This window comes from Filicampus tigris, chromosome 2 (genome assembly GCF_054856515.1).
Source record: "Filicampus tigris isolate MCC_2025a chromosome 2, RoL_Ftig_1.0, whole genome shotgun sequence".
NCBI lineage: Eukaryota > Metazoa > Chordata > Actinopteri > Syngnathiformes > Syngnathidae > Filicampus > Filicampus tigris.
The window spans coordinates 9917634-9942405 of NC_141218.1; the positions used below are offsets into that span (position 1 = coordinate 9917634).

A 24772-nucleotide genomic window follows, 5' to 3' on the forward strand; every position below is an offset into this window, starting at 1 on the left:
CTGTACATTTATTCAAGAAATCGAGCCAGATTTCGCTTCAGCCCGGTTGCAGTTTGATGCTAAGCTAACTGGTTGATGGCCGTAGTGTTGTGTAATGTTTCGTGGCACGTATGAGAGTGGTATTGATCTCTAATCGGCTGCTAAAAAGCCTGTAAGCTCACTTGTAATTCATACGTGATACAATAAATTCACTGGTCGCATCAGTACGTAGCTGCATTTCTGCAAAATGGCAAACCCACTAAAATAGGGCGCTATACGGAAAGGGAGTCATTCCCAACACAGCCGTAGATTATGTAAATCCCTAGTGTGTGTTATAAAAAGTATTCCGCTCCACTTCATAGAGTACCGAAGAATCATTAACAGAAGTGTGGGGTATGTACAGTATAAAAATGTGACCTGCCTGAACCGCTGTCGTATATTTGATTGTGTAATGCACTTCCCTTTAGACACGCAAAAGCTGAGGTTACAGAGTTTGAGACGAGCTGTAAATCACTCGCCTTGTTATCCACGTGGTCGGCGAGGTGCTTCTCATGTCCGAGGTGGGCCGTGATGACGCTGCCTGTTGTGGTTGGCAGGCGGCAGCCGCTCTGCGCAAACAAACAGAGGGGGCAAAGTTCGGCCGTGAGGAACAACCGCACTAAAGCCCGCAAAGGAGTTTGAGCATTTATTCCATATCGCCGCTGTCCTGTGAAAAACTGAATGTCCATTTCTTTCAATTTTCTTATTTTTACATGAATGGTGTTTCCATGTTGCAGACATCACATTTACGTGAAAATTCAAACAATTCCCAAAATCGGACATAGGTATTTTTCACAGGACAGCGACGATATGCTTGATAACCATCTTCAGGTCCATGTACTCATAGAACGACTGTTTACTAGTATTTTTTTTTTCTACTACTAGTGCCACTTTTGGCATACTACTACCCAAGAAAACCATACAGTAAGCTACTGTTGGAGTTGTTAGGTTTGGGTCACCGGGGCGCAAGTCCAATTATTCACTACTGTGCTGCACTATTAACATTACTATTTCCAACTTTTAGGCATGTGTCACACACTGGTCGCCTCCTTAGCAAGAATAACCCAAAAATGTTTTTCCATGCAGTTGTTGTCATCAGAGCATTTATTCGATAACCTTGATATCCAGCTTTAAGTCCATGTACTAGTACACGCTTTGTCCTCACTGGTAGGACAACTTTAGAATTCTTGTGGTAGAATAACTTACATGCTACTTATGAGGCACCTCTGCATGCTTCTAGTACCATATCTGCATTTATTCGTTATACTTGATACTCTATTTAAGGTCCACATAGGCTACTCATACACTCATTGTCCGAACTAGTAACAAAATTCAGTTCAGTAGTTTTGGCATACTGGTAGTACATCTACATGGTACTGGTACTTGTTGGGCCTAGTCGTGTTACTAGTGCAGCACAGTAGTTTAGTAGGATGTTGTAATTGTATACTAGTAGGCCAATAATAGTAGTAGTAGTAGTAGTGGGGGGGGAAAACTTTTACTTATAGGACAGTCGTTCTAAAAGTGCTGAATTGTCTTACTAGTGAGGTCAAAGAGCATACTAGTACATAGACCTTATTCAATTTTATTTATATCAAGGATATTGAATAAATGCTCTTAACAGCTTTCCATATTTGAGCGGACACCCAGCTTGTCACGCACTGAGATTAACTTGTCGCACGTATTTTTCAGTTTTAGGCACAAGTATCATGTTTTCCCGCTCCCGTTATTATGTCCACCCCTCTCACTGCACCTCGTAAAAGTGATTCGTCATCACTCCTCCCCGATGGTATTCTGTTTTTGCCCAGATGTCCCGCTTTCAGGAGACTCCGGGAGGAAGCGGAGAAAAGGAAGAGGCCCTCGTGGAACGAACTGAAGGGGCGCAAAGGTGACGGAGAGCTGTCTGCTGACGCTAAACATTCGGAAACTCCGCCGCGCAGCGCCACCAGAGACGTGCCCGATCCCGGACTAATTAACCCCGCCTACGAAGAAAGTGAGGATGGTATGTAGTCATTTGTCATCAAGAAGCTCCCGGTGCATCAGTCGTGCCCTCATGATGACTGGCTAATGTTTAGCCGAGATGAAAAGAAATGATCTCGACGGCGTGCCCATCCCCCGTCTGGGGAGTGATCGTAGACGCAGAAGAATTGCTGATTGTTGAGTCCTCAATCTGCCACGGGCGAATCATTAGCATAGCTGCAGCAACATGCGGGAGATTACAGCTGTTTTAACCAGACACATTTTGACTGGAAAATTACTACCAGCTTCTTGTAAGTCTGTCCGGAACTTCATTTAGTTCACAAATGAACACCTGTGAAAACGGGTTTATCGCAGTGGGTACTTTTCAGAACCATCTGTGGTATGTAAGAAACTGATATGGGGGGGGGGGATTTTTTTAACGCTCTCCCACGCTTTAAACACAATTGCAATTATTCAATCTCACTCTTGAAAGTATTCCTTAGTGTCCGTTTCCATTCTCTGGCCGTCAAGAAACGCACACATAGATGGAATGCCCAGCTCTGCTCATTGATGGCCCGGTATGCAGTGGCACAACATTATGAACACACTAAATGAAACATTGCCTGTTTTAAAACCCATCAAAAAACGATTGCTTAAAAATCCACGATATACACCCAGAATGTTTGTATCGTTTTTTTCTTTGGAATTGTCAGGCTGTTGAGTAGTCAAGTCATGTGTGCTGGTTCAATGTGCTCTGTGAGACTACACGTGGAAGTCCTCCTCACTGTCCTGTTTGCTTTACCTATCTAAACACCACAAAATCGAACATCACGTGTGTTGTTCTCTCTATTGATATGGCGTTACGTAATAGATTTACAACCGAAGGTCTTTCACCTCCGCTTCGATACAGGCATCAGTGGAAACGTAGGGGCATTGTATTTTTCTCTTCCTTATCAATTATATCTGATATTTTACACATTTCTAGTCCTTTCAAGGATAAGCAATGTACAGTACAGTGCTCAACATAAATGGATACATCCCAATAGATTACTTAGACAACCTTGAGTATCCTTTCGGAATAAATATATTTTTTTTGCTTTCACTGAGAAATGAAGACATGTTATTTTTCCAAGGGAGTGTACTCACGCTCGGTTGCATCTCAAAAAATGTGAATATTGTGGAAGACTTTCAAATGAAATTTTTAAAGATAACGCAAACATATTCACACAGAACAAAATATTTCAAGAATTACATTTTTTTTTCCCCCAAAAGTAATTTTGGAGGATTATAATTTACAGCTAATGAAAACCAAAACTCACCATTTCAAAAAATTGGACATTTCCATAAGAAACACATTTTTTGGGGCCTCTTGATTTTTTTTTTTCATATATGTTTAATGATCTATAATACATTTTTTACATTTACATTTTTACCTACATTTAACGATAAAGATAAATTGACTTTTCTATACACCGATATCCAGCTGTTATGTTGAGAAACACAAAACTCAACTTGAATTGCAAACAATATGGCCTTGGAGTTGTTTCATGTAAAATTTGAAGTGTTAAAGCCCTTGTTGTCATTTGTAGTGTCTATGATATAATTTGAACAGGATAATAGCACGCCAGTGGCCAACACATAATTTACTGTACGTAACATTGTGCAGCTAAAGATTAGCTACTATCATGTAATGATGGCCAGTACATCATTTTGAGGCCAAAGTACTGTACATCTTAATCAAGAATCATTTTGAATATGAAATGTTATTTAAAATGGAAGAAAGGTGTTTCATGACGTTCTTGTCCCTCTCGTTGCCAGACAACACGCCACTGCGCTCCAGCCTGGTGTCCGAGTCCAATGTGGTGGAGCTCTTCAGAGAGGAGGCAGATGAAGAGCTTGGCCTGCGCATCGTCGGTGGCAAAGACACGCCGCTGGGCAACATCGTGATCCAGGAGATCGTACGCGACTCGCAAGCGGCTCGCGACGGCCGACTGGCGCCTGGAGACCACATCTTGGAGGTTAGAGCGACTCTTAAATGTACTGACCTTTTCCACCATGACATGTATTCTTGGGTGTCAAAACTTTTTCTGGTAGCACCATTAGTAAACAAAACCTTCCTATGTCATTTGACCAAAGCAGTGCGATTGAGAAATCCCACAAGCAGCAAGTTTTTGTCATCGTTTTCAGTTTAGGTCGGCGGTAGTCGAACTGGTGTTCTGCCACCTGGAAGAGCCCCTTGCGCCTTTTGTTTACAAGCATTGTGACAATGTCTATTTATGCTTGAAAAGCATAATTTCACACGTTTGTTTTAAGCGTAAAAATCAGAACTCACTGGCGTGCATATCATTTCCATATATTTTCGTGGAAAAGAAATCAGACTGCGTTAAATGCCTATTGAAAAGCGATGAGTGTAGCTTGGACAGGTTAGTGACTACAACATTCAACATTTGTATTTATTTTACAATATTAACAATGTCCAGACTGTAATAATTTAATTTCTTCATTGAAAAAAAAAAAAAAAAGTGATCGTTTCCCTCATGTCTAACTCACCCGAAACTTTTGAAGCGTAGTGTGTATGTATATATTAGGGTCAAGCACTGGGTGTACGATACTGTTCCACACATTCCCCCCAGTTTTGTAAACACTCTTCTTTAGAGAAGGGAATGTGAAGGCAGATATTCAAGATAAACCGGTTTGATCTCCATGGCAACAAGGCGTGGTTACAACTAGCAGGCGTGAGCAGCTCAGGTCGGCTTGTGGCTGGTGTCACTGATTGACAAAATGTCGTGTAGTGTTGTTTCTTCAGCATGGAGGTTAACGTTCAATCTGCTTATGTAAATATTCCTGTTATATAGGCAAGAAAGAAAATGTTTATTTCCTACTTGCAAAAAAAAAAATCCTCAACAACTTTTGCCATGCCGTCTGCATGCCCTGAAATGGAAAACAAGCCAAAACTGTTTCAAACACTGCTGTACTTAACCACCTGATATTAGGGATGTAACGATTCACTCAAGCCCCGATTCGATTTGATTTTTGATTTTCAGCTCCCAATTTTCGATTCGATTCTATTTTTTTAAAAATTGCTACCATGCTTGTCTATGTGCAGTAGTGTGGTTCTGCAGCCATCCGCAAACGCAACACACAATGATTTTTGGTCCAAGCGCATAATTAGATCTACACTGCATCTGGAATGGAAAAACGTTTCAAGACATCATTTTCTAGATGTTTCTAGATGAATTTAAGCACATTATAGAATCGATGAATCGAATTTAAATCGATTTTCGATTAATCGTTACATCCCTACCTGATATACACGCAGCATTATCTTGTCTGTGCTACATGTTTTCAGGTGAACGACATCAGCCTGGCATCCGTCCCTCACGCTCGGGCCGTTGCCGTGCTACGCCAACCTTCCCTCGTCAGGCTCACTGTGATGCAGGAGAAAGGTTTCAAACCGAGGGAGGCGCGCTCCGATCAGCACCCCGCCTTGTCCGGCGGCACCCACGGCAACGCGGCCTCGGCTCAGAACCCCGGCACTGTGCTGCAGGTGACGTTGACCAAAAGTCAACGCTCCGAACCGCTCGGCATTAAGCTTATCCGCAAATCGGACGAGAGCGGCGTTTTCATCCTGGATCTGCTGTCGGGAGGGTTGGCGGCCAAAGACGGCAAACTGAAGAATAGTGACAAAGTTTTGGCCATCAATGGACAGGACTTGAGGCACGGTACACCTGAGAGTGCCGCCCAGATCATACAGGTATAGTTTTTCCCTGCTAAATTGTGGTTTGTTGTTTATGGCTTTGCTATATTGCAGATTTTTAAACAAATATTTCTCATGGTTTCTTACAGTATACTTTCCTTACTGTAATGCCCTTGCATGTGGGAAAGGAGAGCCACAGTACGGAATACAATACGTAGAGTTTTTACTTTACATTTTATGCTTGGGATTTTTGTGTGTGTTCAAATATGTTGGAAAAGTGGGTTTCTATCATATGCAACAATTTCAAAATGAGTCATGGTTGCACAGGGGTCCTTGGTATCCGATGATCCCTAAGATATGAAAATACATGGTTGCAAACTGTGCCTGACATAAGAGCATGCGGTTAGGCGGCACAAGAAGGAACGCTCAGTTACTGCCGTACTTGCTGTTTTTCTTTTGATTGTTTTGTAATTATGGTCTTAAATCGTTTTTCAAGAACGTTTAGTGGCATTTTGACTTTACTAATCCGTTTGTGATGATAGTGATTGACTCTTGCACGTTGAGATTTACTCTGCATTTGTAACATATTTGCAGCACTTTACTTTTTTCACATTTTCTTGTGTTATAAGTTAACTAGGGCCGGGGGAAAACGGCGGCTAACTCGGTTAAGTCGACCACAAAAATTGCGGGCTCGACATTGTAATTCATCATTTTAAAATCATAGTTGCGGTACCCAGAATAAATGTTTGGCCACTTCTGTGTTTCCGCACGGACATTTGTATCGGCAGATGCTCTTTTCTGCCGACAAATGTCCACGAAGAAGACGATGCCTAGGGTTTGTTGTCGCTTTCACTTGAAAAGGGACAAAAATACGGTTTTATGTATTACTGCAAAGTGGAGCCCGCCGAGATTGGAGACTTGAACACGGGAATGTGACTCGTTTGAGGATGAGCCTCGCAGCCGCCAGCTGACTGCGGCTATTGACAATATGAAAAGAAAATCATTTCGAACTTGACCACTGTCTAAAAAATGTTGTTGATGCATCTTTAGCCGCATTTCCATCCTCAAGTCTTTTCGAAATATGAATATACTCAAGCTTGGGAAGCTAACTTTTGGCAGTTTTGGAATCTCCTCCATTACTGATGATGGAGGCCACTGTGCTCATTGGGTCCTTCAAAGCTAGAAAAATGTTGTTTTTCATGTTGCCATTCTTACATAAACTGGAGAAGTGAAACGCTTTTTCTGCTGAGCAGACACTTCGAAGTTCTACATGCTTGCTTGCCCTTCAAGATAAAACATCTGGTTAATCTACCAGTGAGTGACGTGGCGTTTTGTTTTACAGGCCAGTGAGGTGCGCGTCAACTTTGTAGTCTTGAGGCTGGCAGAGACGCAGGACGAAGGCGGACCACAAGGCCGAGCTGCCAGGAGGGTGCCTGAGCCGCAGTACTTCAGGCGGTGCTCCACCTACATGAAGGTACAGCCGAACATGTTTCTGCACATCACCCGAGTCGTCTTCAAATGTTAACCCTCACACTGCACAATTTTACACATGCGCGGCGTGTGTAAAGCGGGGTACACATTCTTAAGGATTTGATTGTGAACATTTTGTTGACCATGAGCCGAGACAAGTAGTTGAACTGAGGTGACGCGCTACTGTGTTGCTTGAGAAGGTCATCAAAGGCTGGGTTTACTCTGCAAGCCCGTTTTTTTGTCTATTTCTTCATACCGCTCAAGTGACACATTCCGCACGGTTGCAATTACACAGAATTGATTTATTTAAATGAGGGAAGCCTCCACAGTACTCCACTGGCTGCCATAGAAAACGATTTTCCTTATTCAATTCTGGACACCCTATTTATGTATTGTCTATGCTTTCGTATAAGTTCGTGTTTAGATTTACAATGGGTGTTTCTTAATGTTTCGGGGTTCTACATTAATGATGGATCAGTGGTCCGGGTCCACTACATGACCTTTGTCGGGCCACTTAATGTTCACGCGGTCACTGGCTCAATTGGGCCAGTGCAGATTTCATAAATACAGTAAAATAAGCACTTTTCAAAAAATGTTGTTGTTTTTTTTAAACAGTTTTTACTGGTCATTATTTTGAGTTTTATCCGCATGTATTGATCAATAATCATGGATCTTTTTACAGTGCTTTTTTTTTTCGCGTCTTGCTAGCTTTTTCCATAAGGAATGACATAAAGCCCAGAAAATGTCAAATGTTAAATATTCACTTAGATTTTATACTGTAAAAGTATAGTAGTGTGTGTATATATACTATAGAAAAGTAATTATATCAGCCAAATTTATGATTTGTATACCATTTTTATGAACAATTGGTAGAGTCTTGATTCTGATTTGGAGAAAAACAGTTTTATGCTTTTTTTTGGACATATTTACACAGTGAGAAGTGAACGTTTGATCAATGTCGCTGTATCTTTTTCTTGAACCGTATGACAGCATTGTGACACCTCATTGCTCTTGAAACGTTTTCCCAATCACCCCACTCCGAAATGCCTCGCGTTTCAGCGTGCATGCCCGGCTTCCTGTGACGCAAACACTGCAGCTTGCGGCGCTACCCAAAACAGGACATTGTCAGCGTTTACACAGTGTAATTGTGACATGCGCCGCTTTGTCAGCGCCACTCAGTTGTTCCATACAGCGTGAGCAGGAAGAATAGCAGCCCCCCAGCTGGGGGTGCAAAGCTTTGAGAGCAGACACCTGCGTCGCAGCACGGAGATGAAAGCGGCCGTGGAGGGCTTCCTTCTGTCCTGATCAAAAGGCCCGGGGTGCTGCTCAGTCTGCCACCGCGGGGCCGCTGCCTTGTTGTTTTTTGGGCCCTTCTTTCTTTGGGTGGCAGAGGATCAAAGCGGGTAACAGTTAGCTTTCGCCTGCAGAGTGGAGCCTTTTTGTCTTGCCGGGGGGGAAGGACCCCCCGCCGGCTGGAGGAAGAGGCCTGGCCACCTCCCCCGAGCTTCCCTTCCGGCGGTTTACAGTCTGCAGAGCGCAGCCAGGAGGCTGCCGGGAGCTGTCACTTTCCACACATCTTCTCCATTACGAGACACCAGTGTGGGAGCTCGCACGCGGCCTCCATCTCGCATGTTCCACATTTGTTACTGCCTGATGCTTTTTAATTAAGGCGATTGTTCCACGTAATTGGCGGCGCCACTCCGTGAATGTTAGCCGAAATGGCAGGAATGATCCGCAGATCTTAATCAGTCCACTTCTTCAAGCGGTGGCTAAAGTAACAAATGTAATTGTTGTGCTAACATTGTGAAAATGTTTTTTGTTTGTTTTTTTTTTAACTGCAACTGCGCCCCTGTATTGGAAACAATTGGATTCATTCCTTAAACCGGTGCTTTCTTCCTACTGCCAATGTGTCAGACGGTTTACGTCGATTTTTCCGTATTTTTTCTTTTTAACCAAATGAATCTGATTTTGCAGAAAAAAAATCTTAGGGGAAGTCAACCCAATCATATTTTTTTCAAGAATATGTTCTATGCAGGCCCACTAGTTGAAACAAGGCATTCTGATAAATATTGCGTTTGTGGAATAAGAGTTAATCCACTCATTATTAGCCATGTCTGGGGGCGGCCATTTTGTCACTTCTGTCAACTGAAAATGACCTCACAACTACTCAGTGTTCGACCGATCAAGGCTGACCTGTTTTCTGAAGCTGAGCCGTGATTGGTTGTTACCTGAGTTTTCAGTCGACGGAAATGACATCCGATAATCTTTCATCGGAGGGAACATGCTCAAATTTGGTATGTGTGTACCCCGCTTTAGTGAAGAGGCTACCACTTTGTGGACGAAGACCAGTGTTAAATTGATCATTTCTTATATACAGCGTTTTGATACTGGAGAAAACTGTTGCATTGGTGCTACAGTGATTCAAATGGAAAAATGTCGAAAAAAGCACCTTTTATTGATATCAACACTAAAATGAAATGTGTGTACTGAACATGGTTGTGCAATCATACAGGATCCTCCGGGTGGGTATTCCAGCCAGGAGAAGACGGTGAGTCTGAAGAAGGAGCCTCGCCTTTCCTTGGGGATCACCATTGCCGGCGGGAGGGACTGCCGCAGCCGCCTGCCCGTTTACATCACCAGCGTGCAGCCCGTCGGATGCCTGCATCGAGACGGCACCATCAAACGAGGTACACGCAAGAATCTTTGCAGTCCGGTGGACCCTCGCTTATCAGCAATTCACTATTCCTTCTATGGTGTTTTTTTTTTTTTTTCCCCTGTGGAAACTATCCTCAGCTACCTAGGGGCATCAATTACTCGTGAGCTTTCACTATTAGTAGGGGCTCACCCCTTACCCCCCGGGCAAATAACTGCCAATGTCCTCCTTCGCTCACAAATTCCGTTCTGAATTCTCTGCGTCCTCAGGAGACGTTCTGCTGAGCATCAACGGCGTGGACCTGACGCAACTAACGTACAGCGAGGCCGTTTCCACCTTGAAGGCACAGGCTGCTCAGCCCCAGGTGGCGCTACGTGTCATCCAGACCATTTCGGAAGAGTCGCAGGAGGACGCCGAGGCTGCTGGCGGAAACGGGTCGAACGGCGCGGAGGACGCACGGGAAGACGCCTTTAACTGGACGCCGCTGTGGACGCGATGGCTGGGCTTACCGAGGTACAACTCTTCATCCACTTGGGTCATGTGACACAGTTCCAATTTTTTGCTTTCAAGTGAGGCAAGTGCGATATGCCAAAAGTTAAAAAAATGAAGGAATCTGATATCTGTTGGCCTCAGATACATTTTGCCAATGCGAGTGCAATATAAATGTGCAGATTTGTTAGATAATGTAAATAGTCTTTTCCAACCTTTATTGACCAAAGACACGTAATACACATTGAAGTGCTGCGTGACTTTAGTGGGTTTTTTTTCCCTCCAAATATTATATTTCCATCTGGTTCCAATTCCACATCGTAAGACCTGTTTGGGGCGTTTATTTTCCGCTAACGTTGCCGTTGTCATGTCAGCCATATGCACTGGTGCCGGGACATCGTCCTGCAGAAGAGCAACAACGAGAGCTGGGGCTTCAGCATTGTCGGACGCTACGAGGAGAGTCCCTTCTTCATCAAGACCATCGTGCCCGGCACGCCCGCTCACTTCGATGGCCGCCTCAAGTACGTTAAAACAAGAACCTTTTTTAACTCGGTGCCCAACTTTTCTTCTTTCTTAGTGGCTGGGGGCCCTTTTAAATAGTTATTGGTTTATTTGGTGGAACTCTGGTTTGATTAGTATTACAGAAGCAAATCAGAGCCACTTAATGAATAATTAATGACATTTACCTTGCTGCCGGGCAAAATCCCCTCTTCTCCAAAATAACTACTTTACAAAAGTAAAAAAAATATATATAGTTTCTTTCAATATCTGGAGTTGAGGAATTGTACAAACTCAAATCTGGGTTGCTTTTCTTATCCTCGCAAAAATTAATCTAAAATTAAACCCTCAATGTATAATGTTGCACTAACAAAAAGCCTTAGCCCAGATGTAGGTTTATCTCATCATCGGGTCCTCGTCCACGGGTGCCCCAAAGGTCCCGTTTGCGCACGCAGCCTCCTTCCTGGTGGCTGCGTCTGGTCCAGGTCGAGGTGTCCTGACTCTGGTCCAAAGTGTCCTCCAAGACCTCGGTCGGGCCCTCGTATCCTGTAAACACCGCCTGACAGATCTTTCCAATTGTTTCCCTGATGATAGATGGCTCCCAATTTAGCAGACCACTTATGGTAAATCACATTTGGAGTACCGGTACAGTGTATAAGTGGTATCTGTTTGTAGATGTGCGGATGTAAGACCAAAAATGCGCGTATTTAACTATGTTCGTGTGTGAACCTGTTTTTCGTGTGATTACATTGTTTTATTGTCTTGGTGTGTGGATGCATGTCATAGTGGAGTACAAATTACTCCACACACAATAAGGTATGAAAGGTTAATCTAGGCCGTTATAATTATATGTTGATAATATGAAACCTTTAACTGAGTATACTGCTGAGGTGGGCATTTTACAAAATTTTGCTGGTCCGCCATCCGTCCGTCACTCGTCAGTCCGTCATTTCGCGTGACAAACTGAATTGTAATCGTCAGTCCGTCAGAAATCCGCTGGTCCTTCAGTCGTTCAGTTCAAAATTAAATGCAAACGTGTTGTACATAAAAGTTAAATACAATTGAACTGTACTTAAAAATGTGCTGTGCTTGAAAAATGAAAAATTACTGTGCCTTTTTTCGAATATATCTGATTGTATTTCATGGTCTCAATGTTATACATTTAATGAATTAGTTGTATTTAATTCAGCGATAATTTACACTCCACACTTTGAAAATCGCCGCTCGATAGCATATTTAATTGGATTCAGCCTATATAATGATTATCAACATTTATCTTCAGTGTGTGAATTTGAACATCCCTACTGTAGTTGGTTCACTCTCTGGTGTCTAATAGGGTTGCACGAATTATTGAAAAAATATCGATATCGCGATATTGGCTCATGCAATATGCATATCGCAAAGACATGCAATATTTTTCGTACGGAATTGTATGCTTTTATCTGAATTTGACCAGACCAGACGCAAACTTAAATGTGCATCGCCACCCAATAGTTGAACATTATCTAGGGTAATTCCAAATAATTAGCTAAGAATACATTGAGCTTGCTTATTTTGCTGTGTAAAAAAAAAAAAAATTTTTTAATTCTTTCATTAGATAATAAAAATGCAATTTCTTTAGGAACATGTTGAATATCGCTATTATATTGATCTTGCTATGTTCAAGAACCATATCACATATCGCATGTTTTTCCATATGTCACATGTATCATGCAACCCTAGTGACTGACCAATATTTGTCTTGCAGGTGTGGCGACGAGATAGTGGCGGTGAACGGCGCCACGACGGTGGGCATGAACAACTCGTCGCTTATCCCCATGCTCAAGCTTCAGAAGAATAAAGTGACGCTGACAGTGGTGTGCTGGCCCGGGAGTCTGGTCTAGCCACCAGACTCAATAATTAGGGAGAATCCTGTGCACAAAGCAGCAGGTAACTTCCCCCCCACTCCACGTGTGCCGGTGTGCTTTCTTAAAGGGCCGGACTCGCATAAATACAGGGTGTCCCAAAAAAAACTGTACTCACTCTTTGACTGGCCATGAGTTAAATAGAGTGGACCCCCACATGTCTGCGGTTCAGCATTTGCAAATTCACATAACTTGCTGTTCTCTAACAAGGAGTTAAATTTTAAAATTTACATCAGGTGTTTCGACAAGTATCGGTTACAGCCTACTGTTTACTCTCTGTGACTTTCCAAGCATTTTAGGTTCATCCTGAACTTTTAACTGAAATACACCAATACCCCTTATTTTTAGGTGGTAGTGTAATTTCATGGCATTAAAAAAAAAAAAACCTGTGTCAAAAAATTAAGTAGCAAACATCTCCCCAGTTGAATCTACGGTACTCATTCCAGTGTTTGCAAAAGTACACACTGGTTTGCAGTTTTCCAAACAATTGATAACACTGACGAATGGAACATTGTAATTACAAGTTTGTAATTACGAGACATAGTCTCTTAATGTCTGTCTTTCAACTCATTGATTGTTGCAGGTTTTATGGCGTTAAACCTTATCTTCAAGAGATCCCCATTTAAAAAAAAAAAAAAAAAAAAATGTGTGTGAGGTTGGAGGAGCATGCAGGGAATTCAAGGTTACCTCTTCATCACTTTGATGATGTTTTCATACTGCCACTTCATTACAAAATTTTCTTGAAGTTAATCAAACTTTTGCCTTTATTTAGGATTATTTAAATCCAAAACAAAAAATATATGAGTAACAAGGAGCCAAAGAGTGAGTAAATATTTTTTTGGGGGGTCGGGGGGGACACACCCTGTTTGTACACTTTTGAGGTTGACCAGGATGAAAACGTGAAGGCAATCAGCGACCACGTCCGCCAACTTGGAGGACTTTGAATTATTTGGCGCACATTTTTGTCTCTGTTCTTTTTTTGGATTGGAAGAGACACACACACAGACGGTCACGATGAAGGATTCATGTTGGCTGCTCGTGACCAATTTTGAACGACTCCTGACTATAAAGACCAAAGTGTCCTTTGTCCACTTTTACTGCACTTTCTTCAAAGCCATCACAGTGAATGCTTCTTTTAGCGGGGGTGGGGGATGCTTGAGCCACTATGGGGGTCTTGACTTAAAAAGTTCCTGACAATGCAGTTCTCCATTCAGCGAGACTCACCCCTTGTACATGTTTATATCTTAAATCCGTCATAATTGTGTTGTTCTTCTTGCTTTGACATTTTGTGTCCATTCCCTTGTATTTATTCACATTTACGGGTGCATCTCAAAGTGGAAAATGTCATTTCTTTAGTTGTTAAATTTAGAAAAGTGAAATGGCTATAACTGTATATAGATTCACTTTATACTAAGAGTTTTTTTTTCATGATTTTACCATGTTTTATTTTGTTGATTATTACTTTGAAAACCCCAAATCCAGCACAATTTTTAATGTAGACATTAAGATAGGAATTGGTCTTCTGAAAATTCTATTACTTTGTGTTTAATGAATCTGTTTAATGAGTGTCACTTACTGAATTCAGCTACTAAAATAAATGGACTTTTCTACCATATTTTAAATAATTGAGATGCACCTGCATTTGGTCACTTATTGAAAGGTGCCTCGCTTGAATGTAAATTATCCCTCGAGAAATCCCCCTGACGTAGAATTTTCAGTCCAGAGTGGCTTTGATTTAGACGTGCCATGAGCCACCCTTTACTGCCATCTCTGTGAATACAATAAAAATCACGACAGTGACTGGTGGATGTTTATTGACTAGAATGGGGGGTGTCAACCCTGTTTAGGTTGGTTATAACAGTGGAACCCAAAAGATACATTTCAAAGATATAGACTAAATGTTCAAACTGCTTTGCATTGGCTGGTCGACAGTCCAGCAAAATTGTCCAACATATTGTACAGCCTGACCCCTAGTGGACAGAAACGCCTACTGCCCAAGGCTTCCTGCTCATGTGCTGTTCAGTCCCAAATGAGCAGAAAGTGTTGCATAATGAAACCGTTCATTACCTGTAAAAGTAGTTATGGGACTGTATGACAGTAAATGTTTCACTTTCTTATCTTACTGATATTGGCGGGGGTTGCGCCGTAGGCCAGTGGGCCAGACGACATGAAAACAATCAGACAAAGGACCATAAAAAGGGACTCTGTGGCTCTAGTTTGACTCACTTTGAGGTCCGTCGATCAGTTTTACTGCTACTACTGCTACTTGACTTTTACACTCATGTCCAAGTAATTGCGGGCCGTCTTGTTAAAGTTAATGATTTTACCGCCGCGCCTTGCCTAACAAGATTTGGACGAGGCGTGTTTTGTGGAGCAGAGACAATTGACAACACATGAAAAGTCCAAATGAGTTTTATTTGATTTTTATAAAGGGGGGTGGGGGTTATTTGGGCAAACATTTAGAAGAAATGGTAACAGGACAACATTTCAGCCTGCGGGTATGTGGTTCAACTATGGGAGAGGCACTCTAGTTAGTATAAATGGTTGCAGCCATGGAAGAGAATAACAAAAAAAACAAAACAAGAACAGCATGTTGGGATCAAACTAAACTGAAGGCGTTAAACTTCGTTTACATCATGAGCCACGTTGAAGTCATAGTTTAACTCAGAGGGGCCAGTATGACTGTGAAAACTAGGGTTGTGAAAACTAGGGTTGCAAAAGTCTGGATTATTCAACAGTGGAAACTTTCCACATGAATTTATATTCCACAAACGCCAAATTAATCAGAATGCTGTGTTTCAACTAGTGGGCCTGCTGGGAACATATTCGTGAAAAAAATATGTTTGAGTCGACTTCCGCTTTAAGTGTCCCAACTACACGTGGTCCAAACATGGCCAAACCCAGAAGACAGATGAGCCGTGACATTCGCAATGCGACCCCAAGGGCACTTTGACATCAATTCCAGTCGATAGCAAAGGGCAGTATAATGTTATAAAAAGACTGCGCGATGAGATGTATGAAAACGTTAAGTTAATCTTTTTATTTATTACTCCATGCAATCTTAATCAGAATGCCCTGTTTAGACTAGTGGGGGCACATAGACCATATTATTGGCAAAAAGGTTTTTGGACTTGACCTCCACTTTTAAGGTGCTGTAATGCCCTCACAGGTGGGCAAGGAGAACTACCTGCTAAGGAAGAAATATTTATATTTATGCTTGAATATGATACATTTGCTTTAAATGACCCCTAATTCACCAAGAATGTTTCCCATGTGGAGTATTTCCAAAATTCCCTGTTTGAATTCACATGGGAATTTAACTAACGTCGCAGAAACTGGATAGAAATGTTCCACCCCTTTGCAACCCTAATAATAGTTATAGTTAAAAAACGCTAATTGTTCAGATTTTTAACAACAATTTCAATTAGAAATCAGAAGTCACAACTATTGTCCAAGGAATTGTGTGAAAATAACTGTTAGTAAATACCATTAAAGTTAAAAAAAAAGATTTTTCGGATTACATTTTCTGCTCACATGTAAACAACAAATACATTTAAGCAGGAAAAAAAAAAAAAAAATTATATTCTGCCACACTATTTGCTTTAGTGTGAGTCTTCCGACCTCTGGGCCTCAACTTTGACACCCGTGAACTCAAAAACAAATAATGACACAATTGAATAGTTCTAATCTTCCTTATTGGCAAACATGACAGCTTCAACACTGTATTAGGTTCTCTTGAACTATATATACTATATATGGCTTACAAGGTAAACAGGTCCGTACGAACTAGAAAAACTATGGTACAGCAATTCATTGGCAACAACAACGACAACCAGCTAACATGTAAACAATGGACATTTGATGTTAACAGTATTTACACAGAGGGAAGGAAACTTGCCGAGACGTGGATTTAAACAGAAAAGCCAGCGCAGCAATGGATCAACCTCCCATTTTATACTCTAAAAAAGGAACATAAGGCCGTAACGTCTTCTTCTGGGGGTATAAATGCACTTTGATGAGTTTTTACCCCATCATGAAACAGGAGTGCAACAAGGGGGGGGCGGGCGACGTGTCTCACTGGCTGTGCAAAATGCGCTCAAAAGCAAAGTGACAGTGTGGCAAGAGTTCCATGTACAGCTGCACTGGGGTGGGGGAAGTCGCTCATTTTTCATTCCGACAAGGCACTGAAGTAGAAAAGGGGTTGCAGGTTGCATCTTCAGTCAGGTCTCATTATTGGATACTTGGGTAAGAATTCTATAAGAATCACCTACACACACAACAAAATAATGTTACTTTCATTCAATAGTAGTTCACGCTTGATTGTAATTAGTGTACCGTGGGTCAGTGGCACAGGTTTGCCGCAGGAAATGACCCATGTTTTTCAGTTTGACCTATAAAAGCTTGTGCAATACCGATTTGATCATGCGTAGTGATTTATAGCTGGGATGTTTCTGAAAAAAATGTCAGCTGTTGTTGAACCTAACCCTTAATTCATAAATATTACTAAATACAGTAATCCCTCACCACTTTGCGGTTCGAGTTTCGCGTGTTTTCAAAAGGTATTCTTCAAAAAATGAAAAATATAGCCATATTGCAGAAAGACACATTGTTTAACTGCGATCAACGAGGGATTACTGTGTTACTATTACATATTATATTATTGTTGTTATCAGGAGTGCACATAAGTGGTGCGCCGGTGCACATGAGCACTTGAAATTGAATATCGTGCTTTTGCGCACTAAGAATAGGTCAGGCCAGCCTCAATTCAAAGTCAAGTCAGCCACCACAACAATTACTTCCGAGGGCCAACTTCAAAATGAAAGCTAAGTAAGTAAGTACATGAATGTACCGGTATATTATTACTTGTTTCACTTTTAGTTTGAAGCTGACTCTTGCCGGCATAGTAGCCTATGAAGAACCATTGTGGCAGCTGGCTCCTCGCTAACGGCTACATTCGCCGAGAGTTGGTTTCCAAATGCATCGCAGAAGGGACACCGGACCGGTGAGAAGGTTATCTCTGCGTTGCTGCGCCGCAGCTTCGACGGTCCGTCAAAATATGTCCTTAGGCGAAAGCGGTCCATGGTCCGAAAAAAGATCGGGCACTGGACCACTGCCCTAGAGAACTGTGCGTAAGCTTGCTGATCACATGATCCCTTACTGCAAGTCAGAGGTGGGCAATTTGTTACTGTTGTAAATTGAAAGACATGGATGTTATACTGGAATAAAAAAAAAAAGGTCAATTTTAATTGTTTCAATAAAAATGTTGGGACTAAAGTAGACGTGTGGTGAACATGATGTGACTAGGAGATACAGTGATACTACTTACATATTCCATCATGTTGCTGCTTTCACATTTTCTTTTGCTCAGCTTCCAGTGCAGGCCCAGCTGAACAGAAAAGGCCAGATCAATAACACACACACACACACACGCACACACAAAGACAGCAGGGCTGTCTGGTGTGTGTGAGGTCAAACTGTGGCCAGACATGCTGAAGGGCTTCTTTTATGTCCATGTGCGCACACACGCGAACACTTGTCAGACAGACTGACTGACAGACAAACAAGACAGCCAAACAGGGAAAGAGATTGACAGAGATAACGAGAGAGTGAGACAGACAAGACAGAAACGGAGAAAGCAAGACAGAGAGAAACACCGCGACAGGGCCCACGAGAGACAGACAGACGGACAAAAAACGGAGAATCAGGAATAATCACAGAGAAAGACAGACACGGAGGGAGACAGAGCAATGGAGGGAGACAGAATGAGACAAAGAGAGAGAGAGAGATAGAAACAGTAACAGTGACAGACACAGAGAGACGGGGAGAGAGAGACACAAAGACAGACAGACAGACAGAAAAATGGAGAGGGACACAGAAAGAGACCGAAAGACAGAACGACAAAGATACACCGAGGGATACAAACAGTGACGCACGGACACACAGAGAGACACAAAGACAGACAGACAGTAACAGAGAAAGACAAAGAAACAGACAGATAAACAAACATACACACACAGAGAGACAGACGGTGACAAACAGAGACACAGACAATTACAGAGAGACAAAAATAGGCAAAGAAACGGACACAACCAGAAAGAGAGAGAACCCAGAACGAGACCGACGGGAACAGCAAGATAGAGAGTCACGGGGAGACAGACTGAGAAACAAAGACAAATAATACGGATAGACATAGTGAGACAAAGAAACCAAGCGGACACAAAGGGCGAGATCGGGAGACAGGTACAGAGAAAGACAGACTTTCAGGGAGGTTTAGCTACCTTATGGTACAATCTGTTGTTCTCCCATTCTAACAGCTTGTGAATGGACCTTCTTGTCTGTGGTAGGAGAGAACACCAATGAGTCCAGAAAGAAAACTTAACTTGTTGTTCGGCACACTGGAATATTTTGTCTCTCGTCTGACCCTCTTGTTGAGACATATGACAGGCCACAGGCTGCATCCGGCTGTGCAGCAGCAGCACAGGCACCCGCACAGCAGCCACTTGACGTTGACGGGCACATTCTTCCTCAGGCAGGCGTTGACGCGACCCACACTGGTGCGGAACTCCTCCGGCGCCACCTTGGACCAAACAAATGTGAGCGCGGCAAGGTTTACTTGACTTCCGAATTGGACGTCTAGGAGACGGTCAATTGCACACTGCACCGATCCGGATTCATCACACTGGGCCTACTCTGGTTTCCGAGAAAGCACAGCCTAGACAAGCAAAACATGTATGCATAATAAATCTGATATTACTAGAGCACAAAACAATACTCAGGTGCATATCGTTGGCCTAATAGCATCATTACTTAACCTCATTTTTAACTTACTGTCACAAGACCAATAGAATAGCAATGTCCGTGTTAAAAAAGTGTATTTTTCCTTTGTCAGTGTCAATTCCCAGTCATCCAGGTCATGGGGAACTACAAAGGTTAATCGTGGACAACCGGACTCTTGTTTGTTGATTTTGATGTTTTTCTTGTTTTCCCCAAACAAAATAAATATGGCTTTAGGCGACTATGCTATTAGGGTAATAATATTCTCTTTAGATCCTATTTAGCTGGCAGGACTTTTTCTGTTAGCCTCGGTTCTACTTGAGTCCCGCTCTGCCGCTCTATCGTATGGTGTTCCACAAGGTTCTATTTTGGGGCCCTTGCTGTTCTCATTGTATTTGCTGCCCCTGGGTTCCATCCTTGGAAAACATATTTCCTTCCGCTGCTATGCGGATCACTGTCAAATCTATGTCCCACTGAGCAAAAAAGACGCTTTCTCCTTCAGACCACTTTTGTCCTGTCTAGAAGACATCAAAGCCTGGATGTCACTAAATTTCTTAAATTTAAACGAAAAGAAAACAGACGTTATGGTGTTCGGTCCCAGTGGCTCTTCTACACTCCCTCCTGTTGACCTGGGCCCTGTGGCTTCATATCTATAGCCAACTGTCTCGAACTTGGGTTTTGAATCGGACAGTTTAAATTGGACTGACAAATCAGCGTTGTTAGGTCCAGCTTCTTTCATCTTAGACAGCGGGCTAAGGTAAAGCCCCTCCTTTCTCATCAGCACTTACTCAGTAATCCATGCCTTTGTTAGATCTCGGCTAGATTACTGCGATGCACTTTATTTTCAAGTCGGCCAGTCCTCTCTCAAGTGTCTCCAGTTGGTCCAAAATGCTGCTGCTCGCCTCCTAACTGGAGCTCGGAAGATGGAGTACATAAGACCAATTCTGGCCTCCCTTCAACTGGCTCCCAGTACATTTTAGGGTTCATGTTAAGATGCTTCCATTTGTTTACAAATCTTTAAATGGCCTTGCCGCGGCGTACCTCTCCGAGCTCTTCCACTCCTACGCACCTGCCCGGTGCCTCAGGTCTGTGGAGCAGGCGCTACTTGAGGGGCCGAGGACCGAGCGGAGCCTCAGAGGGGATCGAGCCTTTTCTGTTGCCATTCCAAAGGGGAGGACTTTCCATTAAATGTTAGGCATCTCTGTGCATTTTTAAAACGTCGTTTGAAGACACATTTCTATTATTTGGCTTTTGATCCGACGTCTGGAAAAACTTACTAAAAAAAAAAAAAAAAAAACTTCACTTGAAATCCACAATTATAGCGGGGATGGGGAAAAGATGAACCCCAATATATCGGAGGTTGACGGTATCACCTTCTGCGATATCGCTCTTTTTCGGTATCGCAACTGATATGGAAAGCTACATTTTCTGCACAGATGCCATCTTGCGATGTTGTCCCTGGCCTTGCGAGCGTGTGTCAAAGGCCTTAAAGGACAAGATAAGCAGCAGAAGTGCGGCCTGTGGCTGCGGCGGGCGGGCGGGCGGGCCGGCCAGCACCGAGTTGAATGGATTGCTCATTCCTGGCCCCGAGTCTGTACGCCATAAAAGGGGGTCGTAATCTTTTATGACAGGATGCAAAGGTCTCTTTGCAAACAAGCAAAGAGCTGGGAAATAAAGCCCAGCAGGGCCTGATGCGCACCCTTCAATCATCATAATTGTGAGCTCGTCCATCACATGTCGGCCGGCCTCACAATGCCGGAGGTGCGCTTTATTGCCCCGCACTTCCCTCAGCCCCGCGCGCGGCCCTGCAGCCTTTTTGTGCTCCTGCGTCTGACCCAGGAAACGGACCCTTTTCTTCTCGCCCTCGCATTATTTCGTCACCTGGAGTCGGACCCCGCGGACGCGACCGGCCCGGGCCCCCCCCTGGCGGCGGCTTACTCATTGACGGGGCCAGCGTGGACGCGGCCAATCTGCTGGCGGGGAGGTTTGAATGGGGAAGACAAAAGAAGCGATGTGCCTTTTAATTGTTCAACTGGAAGTGAGTGGAAAGTGCAAGAAAAGTCCAAACGTGCAAATGTACCTTTCCCGTGAGAATGGACGGGAACTCGCTATCGAATCTGTTGCTCAGCCCGAACCTGTGCACACACAAACACACACATATAACGTACATTATGAAAATCTAACAACGGACTTTTTGGAAAATGTTGTACACTGTCCAAATCCGCTAGCCACAATTTTCAATGTGCTTAAGTGTCATGAAAAAAAAGTTATTATATTCAAGCGGGAAAAATTCCACTAAATACAAATGCTGTTTAAGAATAATATTCTATCAAAATAGTCATTAAATGATTAAAAACCGCAATCATGTTCTCACTGAGTCATTACTAAACAAAGATGTCATTCTATAAATATAAATTGAAATCATTAAATGCAACAAAGAAATACAAAAACAAAGAAAATTCTATAAAATAAAACAAAAAATACATAATCCAAAGTATGTTAATGCTAGGGGTGTAACGGTACGCTAAATCACGTTTTGGTTCGGTTTTTTGGAAACTTCGGTTCGGTATATTTTCGGTACAAAAAACAGATTTAAAAAAAAAAAAAAAAAATTATTTTGAAAGGATGTCAAGTAAACTGTACTTTTTGGGGAAAAAATAAAAGCGAACCATTCAGGTGATATTCTTAGAAATTACACCAGAATAAAAAATACACTAACGATAAAGGTCTCTTAATTTAGGAAATTATTAAGACACTGAAATCTTTAAACACTCAGCAGCAACAGCCTATGACACATCTAAGTATTCAAGTTAAAGCCAAGTTGTCATTACAGTACATACATATGTACACTTTTTGTGATGAAAAAAATACAAACAATAATAGTTACAATTATTGCTAACTATATTAAAACTATTTTTATAATGAAAAAAATACAGTAACTTTAAAAAGTCTTTATGAAATTGTATACACCTTTTAGGCATTGAAATCGTTGAATGTTGAACAGCATATTGTAACGAATTGGGTTATCTGTGTTGTTGTCGTATTTGTGTGCTGCTGAGTTGTGATGTTTCCGAGATTCATGAATGCATCGTACGGCAAGCGAGTGGAGCAGCGGAGAAAGAAGAGCGCGAGCAGTTGTACTTGGATTAAAAATAACGTGATAATTAAACTACGTCTGACGGCATGTTCCTGGAAGACGCTACAATATGATAACTCTCGCTATTTAAGTTTGACGTTTTTGCTCCCTCGTCTAAGAAACATTCGCGGTCGGATGATGCTGTGCATGTTAGACGTGCTACCTGCCGCCAATCTCATGTAGCAATGTCGGCACACAACTTTCGGACTTAACCACTTAACCACGCAAGTGGACCGAACCTTTCCCCGTCGGCCATTTTAACAGGACAGCCAGAATGTTCCCAAACGGGGAGACCTTCGAGCTCTGGCTCTTTTCTGGCTCTCACTTTTGTGCCGCCACTCTCCTCTCCCGCATGCAACAGTCAATAGCGCCCGTGCGTAAGCTCGCGCTAATAAGTGGACCGAACCGAACGCAAGTGGACCGAACCGAACATGCCATACCGAAACGTATTAATACACCCACGTGTACCGTTACACCCCGAGTTAATACTATTTTATACAGTAAGTCCTTAAATATATAAAAATTCAATTAAATACAAATTCCAATAAAAGAATAAGTATCTTATAAAATGAAATTTACAATTCCATTTTTATGCAAGACATTTCTTAGTGATCAAAAATTATATTATCTAAAAAAAATAATTCCATGAAAGATTTTCTTTCAAATCTATATTTCGGAATGTTAATAATCCTAATAAGAACAAATATTAAAAAAATAATACATTTTTTTTTTTTTTTAATGCTATTGGAATCTTAGAAATAATGTAAGAAGTTTGAAGATTGCGTTTGAAAACTCCAATAAAATAAATAAAATGCAATTAAATCAGAGCTAAAAAAGTATAAATAAATAATTGAAAATCCGTTTTTAAACATTTGAGTAGTAACAGATGACGTCACAAAAACGACGAAGCTACACAGCGTGACGCCAGTTTTAGCGTTGAGCTACCTTCTCAATGTAAACAAGTGACGGCAATCACGCTCGTTCGCGACTGAAACATTAACTTGACGTCCAAGTTAACCGTGTTGACGTGACGTGTCTGAGCTCGTTTGCTAACGTCACGTCACGTCACCCACTATGTACAACGTCCTCCTCGACCGGCTGGACCACACCGGAGAACAGCGTCGAGTTATCGGTTGTCGTGGTAACGCCAGGTGCTGGAGACGCTCGCTTTGTGTGTTAACAACACCGAGAGGACCATTTCTTGTTTACAAAGTGAGCTACTTGGCTACCTAGCGGCCACACAAGCTACAAGACGCAAAAGTGACCGCAGCAAAACACGACACCGTGACGAAATGCAAACGTACACTGTGATGTGTCCCGCGCCGCGCATCACAACAGGATCCGGGCAGTATCTGGATAAGCGCTCTTCGATGACGACACGCTCATCTTCGTCGTCGTCTTCTAACTCGTAAATGGTATCAAAGTCCGCCATGTTGGGCCAGCGAGACGTGACGTCATTCGCAGAGCCGCGCGCGCGCGCACGATGGGACGTACGAGCATGAGAGCGAGCACGCAGGGGAGAGGGTCAGGCAGGAGAGAGCGGTGAACATTTACCATTCAAATAATTAAATGTGTTAAATCACAAGAGATTTGATGTTATTACAATAAAACAGAGAGATCGAGTGAATTTTAATCTTTTAATGTTAAAATGCTAAATTCTAGAAATTGTCCATATATCAATTGGAATGCCACTTATAAATCATATCAGCAGATATATTCCTATAACTGACATTTGATGTTTTTCATGAATATAGAAAAGCTTTACAAGTCTACACCTATGTTTTTCTCAAACTACTGGATATATTTGAGTGAAAAGGCAGTGGTGCTCTCATAAATAATCCCAAGTGCTTTGACCCTCTTGACCCAAGCACTCCATTTACAATGATGAATATTTCTTGAGCACATTTATTATGTGGGGCTTACAAGGTGTAGGATGCAATTAACTTAACCGGGCCTAATTTGTTAGGTCCACCCATATTACAAACCACAAATTTTGCTGACGATAACCCCAGTAAGTAAACTTTACTTAAGAAATAAGACTCCTCTATGAAGACCTCTGCTATATTTAAAAATAAACTATGCATACATATTTTTTTTAAATATACTGCCCATTATTAACACTACTAAAGGTAAACTGTTTCATTATATTTCATAATTTTGTAGATTTTTGCATTGGG

At 42.2% G+C, this 24772-nt stretch overlaps 2 protein-coding genes across 5 annotated transcripts in view; one reads left to right on the forward strand and one right to left on the reverse strand.

The window, feature by feature from the left end:
• The window catches only part of lnx2b (ligand of numb-protein X 2b), a 38757-nt gene extending 24272 nt beyond the window's left edge, over nucleotides 1–14485 (forward strand). For all 4 annotated transcript variants that reach the window (XM_086016893.1, XM_086016899.1, XM_086016908.1 and 1 more), the window contains 8 exons: nucleotides 1824–2017; nucleotides 3793–3992; nucleotides 5324–5728; nucleotides 7014–7145; nucleotides 9654–9828; nucleotides 10064–10307; nucleotides 10658–10804; nucleotides 12529–14485. In XM_086016893.1, the coding sequence (XP_085873019.1) occupies nucleotides 1824–2017; nucleotides 3793–3992; nucleotides 5324–5728; nucleotides 7014–7145; nucleotides 9654–9828; nucleotides 10064–10307; nucleotides 10658–10804; nucleotides 12529–12664 (1633 nt within the window). In that variant the 3' untranslated portion in view covers nucleotides 12665–14485. The remainder of the gene's footprint in view (nucleotides 1–1823; nucleotides 2018–3792; nucleotides 3993–5323; nucleotides 5729–7013; nucleotides 7146–9653; nucleotides 9829–10063; nucleotides 10308–10657; nucleotides 10805–12528) is intronic.
• A 596-nt stretch (nucleotides 14486–15081) lies between these two features.
• On the reverse strand, nucleotides 15082–24077 carry chic1 (cysteine-rich hydrophobic domain 1). Its single transcript, XM_086016931.1, has 6 exons — nucleotides 23900–24077; nucleotides 21540–21594; nucleotides 19107–19262; nucleotides 18964–19020; nucleotides 18012–18071; nucleotides 15082–16952 (listed from the first exon to the last, which is right to left on the reverse strand). Exons 1-6 carry the CDS (start codon nucleotides 24025–24027, stop codon nucleotides 16902–16904), a joined length of 507 nt encoding a protein of 168 aa, XP_085873057.1. The 5' UTR covers nucleotides 24028–24077; the 3' UTR covers nucleotides 15082–16901.
• Nucleotides 24078–24772: the final 695 nt, after the last annotated feature.